Source organism: Leucoraja erinacea, chromosome 5 (assembly GCF_028641065.1).
Source record: "Leucoraja erinacea ecotype New England chromosome 5, Leri_hhj_1, whole genome shotgun sequence".
Classification (NCBI taxonomy): Eukaryota; Metazoa; Chordata; class Chondrichthyes; order Rajiformes; family Rajidae; genus Leucoraja; species Leucoraja erinaceus.
The window spans coordinates 64,276,502-64,293,425 of NC_073381.1; the positions used below are offsets into that span (position 1 = coordinate 64,276,502).

A 16,924-nucleotide genomic window follows, 5' to 3' on the forward strand; every position below is an offset into this window, starting at 1 on the left:
TAAATGCTGTTATGGAACATACCTCCTCTGGCAGTTTGTTCCCTATACCCACTACCCTCTTATGTGAGCACAACATCATGGTTAAATAAACCAAAATTGGGGCACTGGGGAAATAGTCATGAGAAAAGATCTTAATTGCATTCAGAAACTCAGACCTTATCTTAACCTCTTCAATGTTACTAAGGTCTTACTATGTAAAAAATACTATTTCAATGCAGGTTGTGACTGTTGAAGCAACATTATCCACAAATAAAGAATTGGAAAAGTGTAAGTAATTAATCAAATCAAAATGAAAAGTAAAAAAAGATCACATAGAATATCTAAAGCTTGAAGGCAAATCAATTTGTTTCACCACTGATTATAAAACACCTCCACATGGTAATGAGATTACACAAAGGAAATGACATTGCATATCTTTAAGTAGTTGAGTTTACTGTGTTTGACTTTATAAACCCATCTTTTGAGTTGAAGGCAGTACTGTGGTATATACAGTACCTGCAGTATCAGATAACGAGAGAATACCTTTTTGAAAAATATGTTGATTTCCAACTTCAAGTCTTTTTTGGAAGGCAAGCAGACAACAATTCTAACTACATTGATTACTCTGGCAACAGTCTTTGGGCAGCAGGCCGTTTCTTACTTTGCTTTCAAGTGTCCATGCAAGCCAAGGATAAATCTATACTACGGCCTGTCTTTTTCAATAGTTCCTGCCCTGGTGTTGCTGATTATTGGATTTGCCATTAATAATCTGACCTGGATACTAATAATGAATTTAAGAAATCGCTCAAATTTGATGCGTAAAAAATTCAAATTGATCTGCTATATCCTTGTCAACATAATGTTAACATCTTTAGTTGCTCCAATAACTTGGATAGCAGTAGTTCTGATAAAAGGCTTGTATTACAATTGCGCCTTCAGTGAGTTTTTACCAGTTGACGGCTGAAAGGTTTTTGAGAATATGAGTCTTCATGCAAAGAGGGACATTCTCGCTCGCTTTCCCTGTCCAAATGTGGAGATTACAGAAACAAAAAACATCAGTGAAATAAGGAATGAAGGCAATCGTATTCTTCTGTTCCAGTCACAGGTATGTAAGGCTGAACAACTGTTTTCTTTACCGTTGCCATTATATATGCGGATCCATAGAGATTAAAATGTATTTATGCCATTCTATTTCCGAAATTTGTTTTAAAAACATCTATATTTATGATTCTTTATTGGAGTTAAAATTGCCTAGTTTAGCAAACTTACTAAATAAAATAAGTTATACTGTATAACCCTACACAATGGATTAGTGACAATTTGCTTTCGAAAAGCAGTTCAGTGTTCACTAAACTTGCTAAAAAATGATTCTCATTCTTGCTAAGAGTGTTATACAGTACTAACTGTAGTACTTCTTGAAAAAATGTAGCTAAATGATAGACATAATTATCTCTAGTAATAGCACTAAGCTCTCTCCACTATTCCTGTAACTATTAATAAATATTAATTCAAATAAATTGTGAAAATAATTTCTTCAAATGTCATTTAGCTCTGATTATGTGTTCTATTATATCAGATGTCAAACAAAATCTAGGTAAAAAAGTAATGTCTGTGCATTTGTACAACGTAGAACAGTTTAATACACAGTTGGCTACAGTGTGGCTGCCAGCAGAACATATCTAAAGAAATCAATAAGGATTTCATCTACTTTTCCAGCTGATGGTGCTGAATAAATCTTCCTCAGGAGTTCACTGGCCAAACACAAGTACTTTCAGATCAAGGGGATTGAGCTTTTACAATATGCCATTTGCCAAATGGGGGTAGAAAAACACACTATTAAATGATAATGTAAAATAAAATGATTAGTCAGCATGATCTATGGGAGCATGAAAATAAATTTAGTCAAGCCCACTAGGGTGGCACAGAGGTGCAGCAGTGCAGTTTCTGCCTGACAGCACCAGAGACATAGAAATATAGACAATAGGTGCAGAACGAGGCCACTTGGTCCTTCGAGCCAGCTCCGCCATTCATTGTGATCATGGCTGAATATCCACAATCATTAACCCGTGCCTGCCTTCTCATCATATCCCTGTATTCTGCTAGTCCCCTAGAGCTCTATCTAATTCTCTTTTAAATTAATCTAGTGAATTAGCCTCCTCTGCCTTCTGTGGCAGATAATTCCACAAATTCACAACCCTCCGGATGAAAAGGTTTTTTTTTCATCCCAATTTTAAATGACCTCCCCTTTATACTTAGACAATGGCCCATGGTTCTGGACTCCCCCAACATTGGGAACATTTTTCCTGCATCTAGCTTGTCCAGTCCTTTCCCCTCTCATTCTTCTAAATTACAGTGAATACAAGCCAGGTTTTTCCAATCTTTCCTCATATGATAGTCCCACCATCCCGGGGTTTAACCTTGTGAACCTACACTGCACTTAATAGCAAGGATGTCCTTCCTCAAATTAGGTGGCCGAAACTGCACACAATACTCCAGATGTGGTCTCACCAGGGCCTTGTACAACTGCAGAAGGACCTCTTTACTCCTAAACTCAAATCGTCTTGTTATGAAGGCCAACATTCCATTAGCTTTCTTCGCTGCCTTCTGTAACTGCACGTTTACTTTCAGTGACTGTTGTACAAGGACACCCAGGTCTCGTTGCCCTTCCCTTTTCCCTCATCTGACACCATTGAGATAATAATCTGCCTTCCTGTTCTTGCCGCCAAAGTGGATAACCTCACATTTATCTACATTATACAGCATCTGCATGTATCTGCCCACTCATTCAACCTGTCCAAGTCACTCTGCAACCTCCTAGCATCCTCTTTGCAGTTCACACTGCCACCCAGCTCTGTGTCATCTGCAAATTTGCTAGTGTTACTTTCAATCCCATCATCTAAATCATTAATATATATTGTAAATAGTTGCGGCCCCATCATCAAGCCTTGCGGCACTCCACTTGCCACTGCCTGCCATTCTGACAGGGACCCGTTTATTCCTCCTCTTTGTTTCCTGTCTGCCAACCAATTCTCTATCCATGTCAGTACCCTACCCCCAATAGCATGTGTTCTAATTTTGCCCACTAATCTCCTGTGCGGGACCTTATCAAAGGCTTTCTGAAAGTCCGATACACTACATCCACTGGCTCTCCATCCATTTTACTTGTCAATTCCTCAAAAATTCCAGAAGAATAGTCAAGCAGGATTTCTCCTTCATAAATCCATGCAGACTTGGACCAATCCTTTTACTGCTATCCAAATGCGGCATTAATACTTCTTTAAGAATTGACTCCAGCATCTTCCCCACCACCGATATCAGGCTAACTGGTCTATAATTCCCTGTTTTCTCTCCCGCTCCTTTTTTGAAAAGTGGGATAACATTAGCTACCCTCCAATCCACAACTAATCATGAATCTATAGAACATTGGAAAATGATCACCAATGCATCCATAATTTCTAGAGCCACCCCCTTGAATACCCTGGGATGCAGACCATCAGGCCCTGGGGATTTATCAGTCTTCAGTCCCATAAGACTACCCAATACTATTTCTCACCTAATGCAAATTTATTTCAGTTCCTCTGTCTCCCTAGATCCCCTGTCCTCTAGTACACCTGGGCGATTGTTTGTACCTTCTTTAGTGAAGACAGAACCAAAGTACTGGTTCAACTCTTCTGCCATTTCCTTGTTCCCCATAATAATTTCACCTGTTTTTGCCTTCAAGGGACCCACATTTGTCTTTACTAATCCTTTTCTCTTAACATTCCTAAAGAAGCTTTTACTATCCTTCTTTATATTCTTGGTCAGCTTACCCGTGCACTTCATCTTTTCACCCCGTATTGTCCTTTTTGTTACCTTCTGTTGCCCTTTGAAAGTTTCCCAATCCTCTAGCTTCCTGCTACCCTTTGCTATGTTATACACCTTTTCTTTTAGTTTTATTCCTTCCCTAACTTGCCTTGTCAGCCACAGTTGCCCTTTTGCTCCCATTAGAATCTTTCTTCCTGGGTTCGATCCTGACTACGGGAGCTGTCTGTACAGAGTTTATACTTTCTCCCCGTGACCGCTTGGGTTTGCTCCGGGTACTCCAGTTTCCTCCCACACTTCAAATTTGTACAGATTTGTAGGTTAATGGCTTTGGTAAGAATTGTAAATTGTTAGTGTGCAGTGTGTGCTGGTGTAACAGGGATAGCTGGTGGGCGTGGACTCAATGGGCCGAAGGGCCTGTTTCGGTCTGAAGAAAGGTCTTGACCTGAAGCGTCACCCATTCTTTCTCTCCACAGATGCTGCCTGTCCCGCTGAGTTACTCCAGCTTTTTGTGTCTATCTTCAGCCTGTTTCGGTATTGTATCTTTAAAACTTTAAAAAAAAAACTCTATTTGTGATCTACAGGGAACAAGTTATATTGTCAGTCTGAAGAAGGGTCCCAACCCAAAACGTCACATATCCATTTCCTGCAGGGATGCTGCCTGACCCATTGAGTTACTCCAGCAATTTGTGTCTTTTTTTTTGTATGCTGGGATCTGCAGTTCCTTGTTTCTACAAAGTAATATTGTTTATCTTATTCAGTTTAGGTTTACTTTCAATCTGCCTCCGAGCTCCACTCAAGAACATTTTCATTATTCCTTTTGAGAAAGGCAGATCTGACTTTTCAGCAATCATATTTATATTGTTATTGGAAACTGTTAAATTAGGTGCTTCTGTTTGAATACATATAAATATATTATTCGTGCTCAGTTTCTGGAAGTGTAATAGATTCAGGAACTTCATTGCATGAGCTGGCTGAAAGATAAGCAACTTCTGAATTCTACACACATCCTGGACTTCAAATTTAACGGAAGGTTGAGGTTTGGTTTCTTGCCCAATACAAATGAAGGATTTCACATATCTGGCAATTTCCATATGAGATCCAAATTGCTTTGCAAGAAATTAAGTGGAGCTGATCAGTGGTCAGCGCGGACTCGGTGGGCCGAAGGGCCTGTTTCTGTGCTGTATCTCTAAACTAAACTAAACCAGCATCTGCAGTTACTTCATAAGTTAAAGAGCTCACAGTCGGACTGAAAGGATCAACATGAACTGACGAAGATTAAACACAGAAAATTCAAGCCTGAAATAAAAAACATGTTGCATGTAATTTGTACTCTAATACATCCATGAACTGAAATAAGTGAACAACCAAGTGAAATGTATTTTCGCAATGTCACTAGAGGACTAAATTTATTGATTGATTGAAAGACACTGAACGGAAACAGGCCCTTCCACACCAAGTCCATGGCAACCAGCAATCACCTGTTCACACATTCTATCTTATCCCACTTTCACGTCCATTTCTTACACACTACAGTTAATTTACAAAGCCAACTATCCTACAACCTTTTGGGAGGTGGGAGGAAACTGGAGTACCCGGAGGAAACCCACATGGTCATAGGCAAAACGTGCAAATTCCACACAAACAACCTGAGGTAGGATTGAACCCAGGTCTCTGGCACTGTAAGGCAACAACTCCACCAGCTGCACAGTACTGCCCTAATATTGGATCAATCACTGGAGAGAATTTCAAATACTGATGGGATCTTTAAACTTCACGCAAGAGGAATAGTGGGTGTTACGATTCCCGAAAGCAGGTACTTCAAGAGCCGAGTAACATAAGTCAACAACCAGGTTCAAGTTCAAAAAGAGTTTAATTACTTCACTTGAGGACAAAAACCCAAACCCGATTCAAACAAAACAGTCAGGAAGGTGAATGGACTGACAAACAATTTTAACAGTTGCACCAGCCAGCCACGCGATGGGCCGTCGGACCGGAGACTCTAAACCTGCCTAAAAGGTATGTAACCCTGAAACAAACACACGCAAACAGTAAAGCCAGCCCTCATCCGTCCCAAGTCAATATTTGTTAACATGTACTGAGGAAGATACATAAACTCCTATGCCATGTGGCCAGAACCCCCACAGCTCACACCAGCCGTGGTGCTCACTGCCTTGTGCAGGGCGAAGAAGAGGGGGAATGCTGTGAGACTCTGCTTTTAAGCTTCGGACGAGTCACATGATGCAGCTTGGCCAATCGGGTACAGGAGCCTTTAACCCCGTGATTCCTGACTTACAGCCACGAACCCTGCACTCGGGAGAAAACAGAGAAACAGGTGAGTACCATATAACACCAGCAGAGGGAGCGCATAACAACCCCCACCCTAAGATACTGAATAAGTTTCTGAAAACGAACTAAAGAACACCACCAAATTTCAGAAACTATTCAGTAGCACAGACATCACTAGCGCGACAATGCGTCAGCCAAGACATTATCTTTTCCACGGACATGCCTGACTTTCAGGTTGTAGTCCTGCATTCGCAAACTACAGCTCATTAACCGTCGGTTATTATTTTTCATCACATGTAGGAACACCAGCGGATTGTGATCCGTATATACGACGACGGGAACATTCGAGGAGCCAACATATACCTCTAAATGATCTAGAGCCATTAACATTGCAAGGGTCTTTTTTTCGATGGTAGAGTACCATTTCTGATGGCGATTAAACTTTTTAGAAAAGTATGAAACTGGATGTTCCACCCCATCAGAACCATCTTGGAGAAGAACACCACCAACCCCATTTTCACTAGCGTCAACTGCCAACTTAAATGGCCGCTCAAAATCGGGTGCCGCAAGCACGGGTGCGCACACCAGAAGGCTCTTTGTTTGATCAAAAGCAGTTTGACACACAGCTGACCACTCAAAAGCGGCTTTCGGACTCAACAGATCCGTTAAAGGAGCAGCCACTGCAGAGAAATTTGGACAGAACCCTCTATAGTACCCCTCCATTGCCAGATACCGCCGGAGCTCAGTCCTAGAGGTAGGAGCTGGAAACGTGACAATATGCTCTACCTTAGCCTCGAGAGTGCGAACCTGACCCCGGCCCACCACTTTACCAAGATACGTTACCGTGGCCTGGCCAAACTCACACTTCCCAAGATTGATGGTCAAGTTAGCCTCCGCTAGACGATGAAATACCTCATTCAGGTGAGCGATGTGTTCGATCCACGACCTGGAGCACACAACCAAATCATCAAGGTATGCCTCACAATACGACAGACCAGACAGCACAATGTTTACCAACCGTTGAAATGTTGCCAGCGCGTTACGCATACCAAATGCCATGACAGTATATTGCAGAAAATTATCAGGTGTAACAAATGCAGAGATTTCTCTCGCACGCCTAGTTAAAGGAACTTGCCAATACCCCTTCAATACGTCCAATTTTGTAACAAAAGAGGCACCTCCCACACGATCCACGCAATCCTCAATACGTGGGAGAGGGTAACATTCGGGTTTGGTTACATTATTAACTTTTCGAAAATCAGTACAGAACCTGTCCTCACCATTAGCTTTGGCAGCCAACAGACAAGGAGAGCTCCACGCACTACAGCTAGGCTCAGCATATAGTCAACCTGACTCTTTAGACGTTGACGCTTGTCTGGATTGACACGATATGGGTGTTGCTTAATGGTCACAGTATCAGCCACGTCAATGTCATGTTCTAGAATGGAAGTTTGAGATGGCACATCAGAAAACAGCGATTTACACGAGTTAACCAAATCAATCAGATCTCTCCGATGACTCTCAGTCAAATGAGACAAACGCAATGGAAGTGATTTCAACGCCTCTGAATTAGACAGTTTACCATGCGTCACCGCCACAGACAAACGTGCCTCACCCACTTCACCACCCGTGTCAGGGGGCAGCACCACCGCAGCCAAAACAGGCTTGGACGATAGTGTTGGACACAGCACCTCCGTCTCAAAATACTCATGATACTGCTTCAGCATGTTAACATGGCACAGCTGACTCCTACGCCTCTGATCAGGAGTAGCAATAACGTAATCTCTCTCACCTATCTTCTTTACCACATGATAGGGACCGCTGTAACGAGCCTGCAGACTTGACCCAGGAACAGGCAACAACACCAAAACCTTGTCACCTGGAGAAAAGTCCCTTCTTGTAACCTTCCTATCGAACCAGATTTTCATTTTGGTCTGGGCAGATGTAAGATTTACCATCGCCAATTCGCATGCCTGCCGTAGTCTAAACCTAAATGTACAGATGTGCTCCAAAATACTTTGCTTCATCCCCTCCTGCAACCACTTCTCTTTCAGGACCTTCAACAGACCACGAACAGTATGTGCAAACACCAAGTCCGCAGGACTGAAACCCAGAGACTCCTGCACGACCTCACGCACCACAAACAAAACCAGATGAACGCCCTCATCCCAGTCTTTCTCAAACTCCAGACAGTACGTTCTCAACATTGCCTTCAATGTCTGGTGGAAACGCTCGAGAGCGCCCTGGCTCTCAGGATGATAAGCACTGGAATGACAATGCTTGATATCTGACAGCTTCAACACCTGACCAAAAAACTTAGACATAAAGTTTGATCCCTGGTCACTTTGTATCACCTTAGGTAGACCAAACAAGGAAAAAAACTTAGTAAGAGCTTTCACTATAGTGGGAGCAGTTATCTTCCGTAATGTAATCACCTCTGGAAAACGGGTAGATGCGCACATTATGGTTAACAAAAACTTGTTGCCAGCTTTCGTTCGAGGCAGTGGACCCACACAGTCTATCATAATATGTTCAAAAGGTTCACCAACTACAGGTATCGGATACAAGGGTGCAGGAACGATAGTCTGGTTTGGATTACCTGCTGCTTGGCATGCATGACAACACTTGCAATGCTGCACTACATCCCTCTTTAACCCAGGCCAAAAGAAATGTCGTAATATACGGTCATATGTTTTATTAACTCCTAAATGGCCAGCAAGAGGATTATCATGAGCCAAAGTAAGTATTTAATTCCGATACCTATGTGGCACTACAATCTGCTTAACAACGCTCCAGTCATCCTGACCAGATGCATTCAAGGGAGACCATTTACGCATTAGCAAGTTATCCCTCAGAAAATGCCCCTTTGATGAGGAATCCACTTCCACCTCTGGCACTGCGCTGTCAATCAAATCAGACAAATCGGCATCACATTTCTGCTCAGCAACCAACTGGTCACGTGACATCGACACCGGCCCAGTCTTTGACACCTCACCAACTTGTGATGTAGACACACCCTGCGCAACACAGGATCCACCATCCTGCTCCCCAAGAAAACTCTCACTCAAGTCAACTACATCATCAAACGTAGCTTGGTTTCTTGCCATAGCTCTAGTGACAGCACATGCTGCAAAAACTTTCGGATGCTGCATGGCAAGTTTATCAGGACTCTGCAACATAGGAAACGCCGTCACTTCAGGAGTGACCAAAACTTTACCCCCAGCCAAATCGTTACCCAGAATCAACGACACTCCCTTTATGGGAAAACGTGGCCGTATCCCCACAGCTACTCGACCCGAAACAAGCTCAGACTCAAGGTTAACAGTATGCAATGGCAATCCCATGCCCTCCATACCAAACCCTACAACTGGGACACTAAAACCAACAGATGATTCATCTGAAAATGGTAGCACATCTTCCAAAATGAAGGACTGAGAGACAGCAGTATCACGCAAGATTGTCACAGGTACTTTACTGTCCCCATCCTCCATAGACGCAAAACCCCTCATGACAAAAGGAGAAAAATCCACCAAATCATCAGTCTCAGGCACCACAGGGATTGCATGTGCCTTCTGTGTGTTGACCACAAACCACCGGCTTCGCTTTTTTATTTTTAAGAATGGGACACGTTTTACAAATGTGCCCTCTCTCCTTACAGTAGAAACACATTGGACTGTCCTTAGCCCCCAAATCACTGTCAGTTTTATCAGGTTTGACTTCCCACTGCTTTGAAGTGCTCCATAACTCCGTCTTTATAGACTGTTTCTTCGAATGCTTATCAATAGGCACGCCATAGTTATCCACCAGCACAATCAAATTCTCCTTAGTACACCTATCAAATATCTCCTGACTAGGAGCCTCAACAAACTCTTTCACCTTAAATTCCATCTCTAATGTAGCACCAAATCACAAGCTATTCCACCGCTCACAAATGCAACCACAAAGCAGAGAAAACATTTTTTTTCTCTCACAACACAGACTTCCACAGCCACCAGAAGCCTACCAAAAAAACCCCCAAAACGTCTAGGGTTCTTAAAGTTTAGGACGAGCCCCCATTTTGTTACGACTCCCAAAAGCAGGTACTTCAAGAGCCGAGTAACATAAGTCAACAACCAGGTTCAAGTTTAATGGACAAAAACCCAAACCTGATTCAAACAACACAGTCAGGAAGGTGAATGGACTGACAAACAATTTTAACAGTTGCTCCAGCCAGCCACGCCATGGGCCGTCGGACCGGAGACTCTAAACCTGCCTAAAAGATATGTAATCCTGAAACAAACACACGAAAACAGTAAAGCCAGCCCTCATCCTTCCCAAGTCAATATTTGTTAACATGTACTGAGGAAGATACATAAACTCCTATGCCATGTGGCCAGAACCCCCACAGCTCACACCAGCCGTGGTGCTCACTGCCTTTTGCAGGGCGAAGAGGGGGAATGCTGGGAGACTCTGTTTTTAAGCTTTGGACGAGTCACATGATGCAGCTTGGCCAATCAGGTACAGGAGCCTTTAACCCCGTGATTTCTGACTCACAGCCACGAGGCTTGCACTCGGGAGAAAACAGAGAAACAGGTGAGTACCATATAACACCGGCAGAGGGAGCGCATAACAGTGGGCATCACAATTTATAGTCTAGTACTGCAGCAGTCCTTCGGGACTGGACTATCAGCCTAAAGTTTCCACTCAATTCTCATGAGTGGGACTTTGACTCAGAGAATCAAGTTCTACCAACGATGATAGTTGACTAATCATCGACTTTTTGTGCACATTTGTTTCTGAAACTATACAGCTTTACACCCAACTGCATAATCCCTGAGAAATTGTTTCTGCTAAACTTCGTTTATTGACTGATCTAAAGTTGTATCAAAGTTGCAAAAATTGGAACGACTATTTACATGTGCTTTTTATTGCCAGCGTGTCGACATCTTTCTTCCATCAGATGTGTACCTAATAAGACATTTTCACACAAATTAACTCAGTTCCTCGCTTCATAAATGCTGCATGATCTGCTGAGTGTTTCTGGTATCCTGTTCTTATTTCTGCTTGTGTGATTACTTCTGGTGCCTGCTCGCTAAGTGTGCTTCAATTTGGATGTGCCAGATCTCTCTGAATATCATGCACAATTGGATTCTTCTCTACAAGGTTTAGTAACTCACTAATTGTGTTCTAAATTTTTTTGTTTGATCATCATGTGGCAAACCATTGTAGCAATGAATACTCTGTTTAAACATTTTCTCTTCCTTTAGTTCTACATAAGTGTGAAAACGATTTGCAGAATTATTCACTGATTGTTAATCAATTTCAAGAATTATTTAAACTTAGAATTTGTAGCTGGGCAATATTATAGAAACTGCTAATTTTTAGTCTAGCAATGGAGCCTTTTCCATATAACAGAGTAAATCTTGGAAACAAAATCAAAAATTATGTAAAATCGAGAACTGTCCTGTTATCTCTCATCTTGCACTGCTGTGCAATGTCAAAAATACTCCAAAATGCATTCATCAAATTTGGCATCCATTTTAGCATCTATAAATCACGTTCTATTGGGATCTAAATGATCTTGACCCTAAATAAATACGTAACCCCAGAATTTGAATGTAACTGCCTTCATATTATTAGGTTTTCCTCGATTCTTGTTTCTTTTTTTCCACAGGTTGCTGGTTGGATTTTGATAGCGTGTTTCACCATCGTTGGTTTTCTGATTGTCTGTATTCCAAGATACTGCTCTCCACACAGCTTACTGCACCTCAACTACTGGGTTACGTACTTAGAAAATGAAGGTGCACTCTTTCATGAGACATCGAATAAACATTCTCAACTGTATGCTTTGAAGCACATCAAGAAGTTCTTTGGCTTTACGCCAGAAGAGAAACAAGTCAAGAAAATATACTTGCCTACCAGAAAGGATTGGAGAATGATCTAAGGCATAGATATGTTTACTAAATTGGACCAAGAATCCTGTCAATATAGCCTCCTGCATATGTGGGCTGATGAAGCAACTCCAAGAGATCACTACACTTCAGTTGATGATGTGGTGGTTGATGCATAATGAATTAATCATGTTCATAAGTGATAGGAGCAGAATTAGGCCATTCGGCCCATCAAGTCTACTCCACCATTCAATAATGCTTGATCTAACTCTCCTGCTCAATCCCATTCTCCTGCCTTCTCCCCATAACCCCTGACACCATACTAATCAAGAATCTATCTATCTCTGCCTTAAAAATATCCACTGACTTGGCCTCCATAGCCTTCTGTGGCAATTAATTCCACAGATTCACCACCATCTGATTAAACATATTCCTCCTCATCTTCTATCTAAAGGAACATCCTTTTATTCTATGATCTCTGGTCCTAGACTCTCCCACTCGTGGAAACATCCTCTCCACATCCACTCTATCCAAGCCTTTCACTATTTGGTAAATTTAAATTAGGTCTCCCTCAAACAGCAGCATATCCTTCCTCAGATATGGGCCCCAAAAACTACTCACAATATGTTAAATGCAGAACAAAACAAGTACTTTGGTTCTGTCTTCACTAAGGAAGACACAAACAATCTCCCGGAAATACTAGGGGATCGAGGATTTAATGGGAGGGAGGAACTGAAGGGAATCCACATTAGTCAGAAAATGGTATTAGGTAAACTGTTGGGATTGAAGGCAGATAAATCCCCAGGGTCAGATGGTCTGCATCCCAGAGTACTCATGGAGGTGGCCCTCGAAATCGTGGATGCATTGGTGATCATTTTCCATTGTTCTCTCGAAAGTAGGGAGAGAGAAACAGGGAATTATAGACCAGTTAGCCTTACACCAGATAGTTGGGAAGATGCTGAAGTCGATTATTAAAGATGTTGTAGCCACGCATTTGGAAAGCAGTGACGGGATCGGTCAAAGTCAGCATGGATTTATGAAGGAGAAATTATGCTTGACTAATCTTTTGGATGGAACAAGTAGAATGGATAAGGGAGAGCCAGTGGATATGGTGTATCTGAACTTTCAAAAAGTCTTTTACAAGATCCAACACAAGAGATTAGTGTGCAAAATTAGAGCACATGGTATTGGGGTAGGGTATTGACATGGATAGAGAACTGGTTTGCAGACAGGAAGCAAAGAGTAGGAATTAATGGGTCCTTTACAGAATGGCAGGCAGTGACTAGTGGGGTGCTGCAAGGCTCGGTGCTGGGACCCCAGTTGTTTACAATATCTATTAAGGATTTAGACGAGGGAATTAAATGTAACATCTCTAAGTTTGTGGATGACACAAAGCTGGGTGGCAGTGTGATCTACGATGAGGATGCTATGAGGCTGCAGGGTGACGGATAGGTTGGGTGAGTGGGCAGAAGCATGGCAGATGCAGTATAATGTGGATAAATGTGGTTATCCACTTTGGTGGCAAGAACAGGAAGGTAGATTATTATCTGAATGGTGTCAGATTAGGAGAAGGCAAGGTGCAACATGACCTGGGTATGCTTGTACATCAGTCACTGAAAGTAAGCATACAGGTACAGCAACCAGTGAAGAAAGCCAATGCTGGCCTGCATTACGAGAGGATTTGAGTTTCGGAGCAAGGAGGTCCTACTGCAGTTGTACAGGCCCTGGTGAGACCGCACGTGGAGTATTGTGTGCAATTTTGGTGTCCTAATTTGAGGAAGGACATTATTGCTATTGAGGAAGTGCAGCATGGGTTCACCAGGTTAATCCCGGGATGGCAGGACTGACGTTTTCACCCAGAGTTGTGAACCTGAGGAATTTTCTGCCACAGAAGGCAGTGGAGGCCAATTCACTGGATGTTTTCCAGAATTAGATTTAGCTCTTAAGGCTAAGGGAATCAAGGGATATGGGGAAAATGCCGGAACGGGGTACTGTTTTTGGATGATCAACCATGATCATATTGAATGGCGGTGTTGGCTCGAAGGGACAAATGGCCTATTTCTGCACCTATTTTCTAGGTCTGTGTTTCTATGGTCCAACCAGTGCCTTATAAAACATCACCATTATATCCTGTCTTTAAATTCTAGTCCTCTCAAATTAAATGCTAACATTGTTTTTGCCTTCCTTACTGCTGATTTACCTTGCAAATTAACTTTTTGGGAATCCTTTACCAGCACTCCCAAGTCCCTTTGCACCTCCGATTTCTGAATTCTCTCCACATGTAGAAAGTAGTCTATACCTTTATCCCTACTGCCAAACTGCAGGACTGCATATTTTTGGCTCTTAATTACCAATTTTGAAGTTTTTATATAAGCATTTATATAAGCATTTCAATGTAGAACATAAGAAATGGGAGTAGACTATATGACCCTTGTGCCCGCCACACCGTATAATCAAATCATGTTATTTTACCTCACTTTCCTGCACTAACCACATATCCTGATTCCCTTAATATCCAAAAACCTATTGATTTCTGCTATGAATGTACTTAACCATCTAAGCTTTCACACCCCTCTTGGATGCAGAGTTCCATAGCATGGCACAGTGGTAGAGCTGCTGCCTCACAGCGCTAGAGACCTGGGTTCAATCCTGACTACAGGTGCTATTTGTACGGCATTTGTATGTTCTCCCCGTGGCTATGTGTGTTCTCTGGGTGGTCCTGTTTCCTCCCACCTTTCAAAGTCGTACAGGCTTATAGGTTAATTGGATTCTGTAAATTGACCCTAGTTTGTAGGATAGAACAAGTATGCAGGCATTGGTCGGTGTGGACTCGGTGGGCAGAAGGGTCTTTTTTCATGCTGTATCTCTAAACTAAAGATTCATTAACCTGTGAATAATGTTCTCCTCGTCTCTGTTCCAAATGGCCAACTCCTTATTGTGAGACGGTGAAGCCTGATTCTTGGTACCTCAGCCAGTAAAACCATCCACTTACCCCGTCAAGCCCATTGAGAATGTTGTACTTTTTCTTGAGATCATTAAAAAATATATTTCTGCTTAACCTTTATACTATAATTAACCCATCATCTGGAACCCATTTAGTGATCTAATGTTGTATTCATCCATCACAAGTACAGTATATCCATCCTTAGACAGGGAGGCTATACACGCTAATCTGTAAGCATCATTAGGATTCTATATAAATGGAGCAATATGCCTCTACTCATACACAAATTCAATTGACATCAAGGCTAATGCATCATTTGCTTTCCCAACTGTTTTCCCAATCTGCATATTACATTTCCAATGATTTGTTGACAAGGACACCTATGTCCTTTTGCAAACCAATGCCTTTCAATCTCTCACAATTAAAAAATACTCTGCATTTCCACTTGCTTTAACGAAAGTGGACCATTTCACATTTTTCCACATTATATTTCATCTGCTATGTTCCCGCCCATTCACCCAGCCAGTCAAAATCCTGTTGCAGTCGATCTGCATTCTTTGTAGCCAACGCTGCCCCCTAGCTTTGAATTTTCAACAAGCTAGAATACATGGCACATGGTCCCATCATGCTAATTATTCATTAAAGATTGTGAAAATTTTACAACGATTTTCCTCCCAACTAAAATCATTCACTTTCTATTTAGCTTAAAGCTTATTCTTCTAAGGTTATACATCTCATACAGTATTGATGAAAAGTCTCAAGCTGAAATGCTGACTGCCACTTCTCTGCAGATGCTGCCTGGCCCACTGAGTTCCTCCAGCAACTCTCCATTTAACATTTTACTAGAGCGTTTGAAGTTGGTTCACCATTACTGCAATGTAAAGGATCGTTAGGGATGTGTAATAAACGCAACATTTGCCAGTGACACCCAGGTTCTGAAAAACCAATAAATAAAATTATCTGAAAAGGTCATTTTGAATTTCTAACTGCTGTTTTAAACTCTTGCCACTTTTCTTCTATTTCTGTTCAATCTTTCGTCAGCCTCGCCACCGAGTGCTGCTGGGCCTTTAACGAAATATTCTAATCAACGATCTTCAATTGCTGCTGGTCTTTTGAATGTGACAGCCTTGGAAGTTGCATAGACTGTGTCAAACACCATGTACGGCACAAAGTTCTGGAGTAACTCCGCGGGTCAGGAAGTACCTCTGGAGGATGTGGACAAGCGACATTTCAGGACCCTTCTTCTGACTGGTTGTAATAGGGGGGTTGCATGTAAGGTAATTGGATCATAGGGCTTGACGCACGGAGCCGATCAATCCATCTGGAGGACATCTGTAACTTCTGGTATATGTTATTAATGCAAGAAATGTGTACTTTCCTACCTGTTAAAAACTGCCAACATGTTGAATTTTTGCACTGTCAAAAATTGTGGAAGTCGGGGTAAGTGTGAGAGACATGTACCCAACTTAAGAATTCCAAAAGTGAAGCGAAATGAAGGTAAAGAGAAGCGAGAACTAAAGGGACAACAACAGCTAAAGTGCTTGGCAAACATATCGGAATTGAAAATATTGGGAATTATCGCGTTTGCTCACTGCATTTCATCAACAGTAAGGCATTATTTGTGTTTTTTCTTGATTCCTTTGGCATCTAAAAAGTTTCAGAAGTGATAAATCTGGCTGTAAATTTTGCTTCAGAGGCGTTTTCCTTTTTGTATGTAAAAACCCACTTGAGAACCATGGGCGATTTTAAAATTTTACAGCCAGATTTATCACTTCTGAAACTTTTTAGATGCCAAAGGAATCAAGAAAAAATACAAATAATGCCTTAGTTGATGAAATGCAGTGAGCAAATGGCCAATGTTCGCCAAGCACTCTGGCTGTTGTTCAGCTCTCGCTTCTATCTCCGGTCATTTCTCCTCACTTTTGGAATTCTGAAGTAGGCTAAATGTCTCACACGCTTATCCCGATTTCAATAATTATTTACAGCGCAAAAATGGACTTCGGCGGGTTTAAACGGGCCCGCTACGCTGGAAACAATGGTA

At 41.9% G+C, this 16,924-nt stretch overlaps 1 protein-coding gene across 1 annotated transcript; it reads left to right on the plus strand.

Moving 5' to 3' along the window:
* Positions 1-384: 384 nt before the first annotated feature.
* On the plus strand, positions 385-15,491 carry LOC129697665 (calcium homeostasis modulator protein 4-like). Its single transcript, XM_055636374.1, is given in 3 exon segments — positions 385-931; positions 8,124-8,261; positions 11,633-15,491. Coding segments are annotated over 3 exon segments (1,020 nt in total). The 5' UTR covers positions 385-535; the 3' UTR covers positions 12,119-15,491.
* The last annotated feature ends 1,433 nt before the right edge of the window (positions 15,492-16,924 follow it).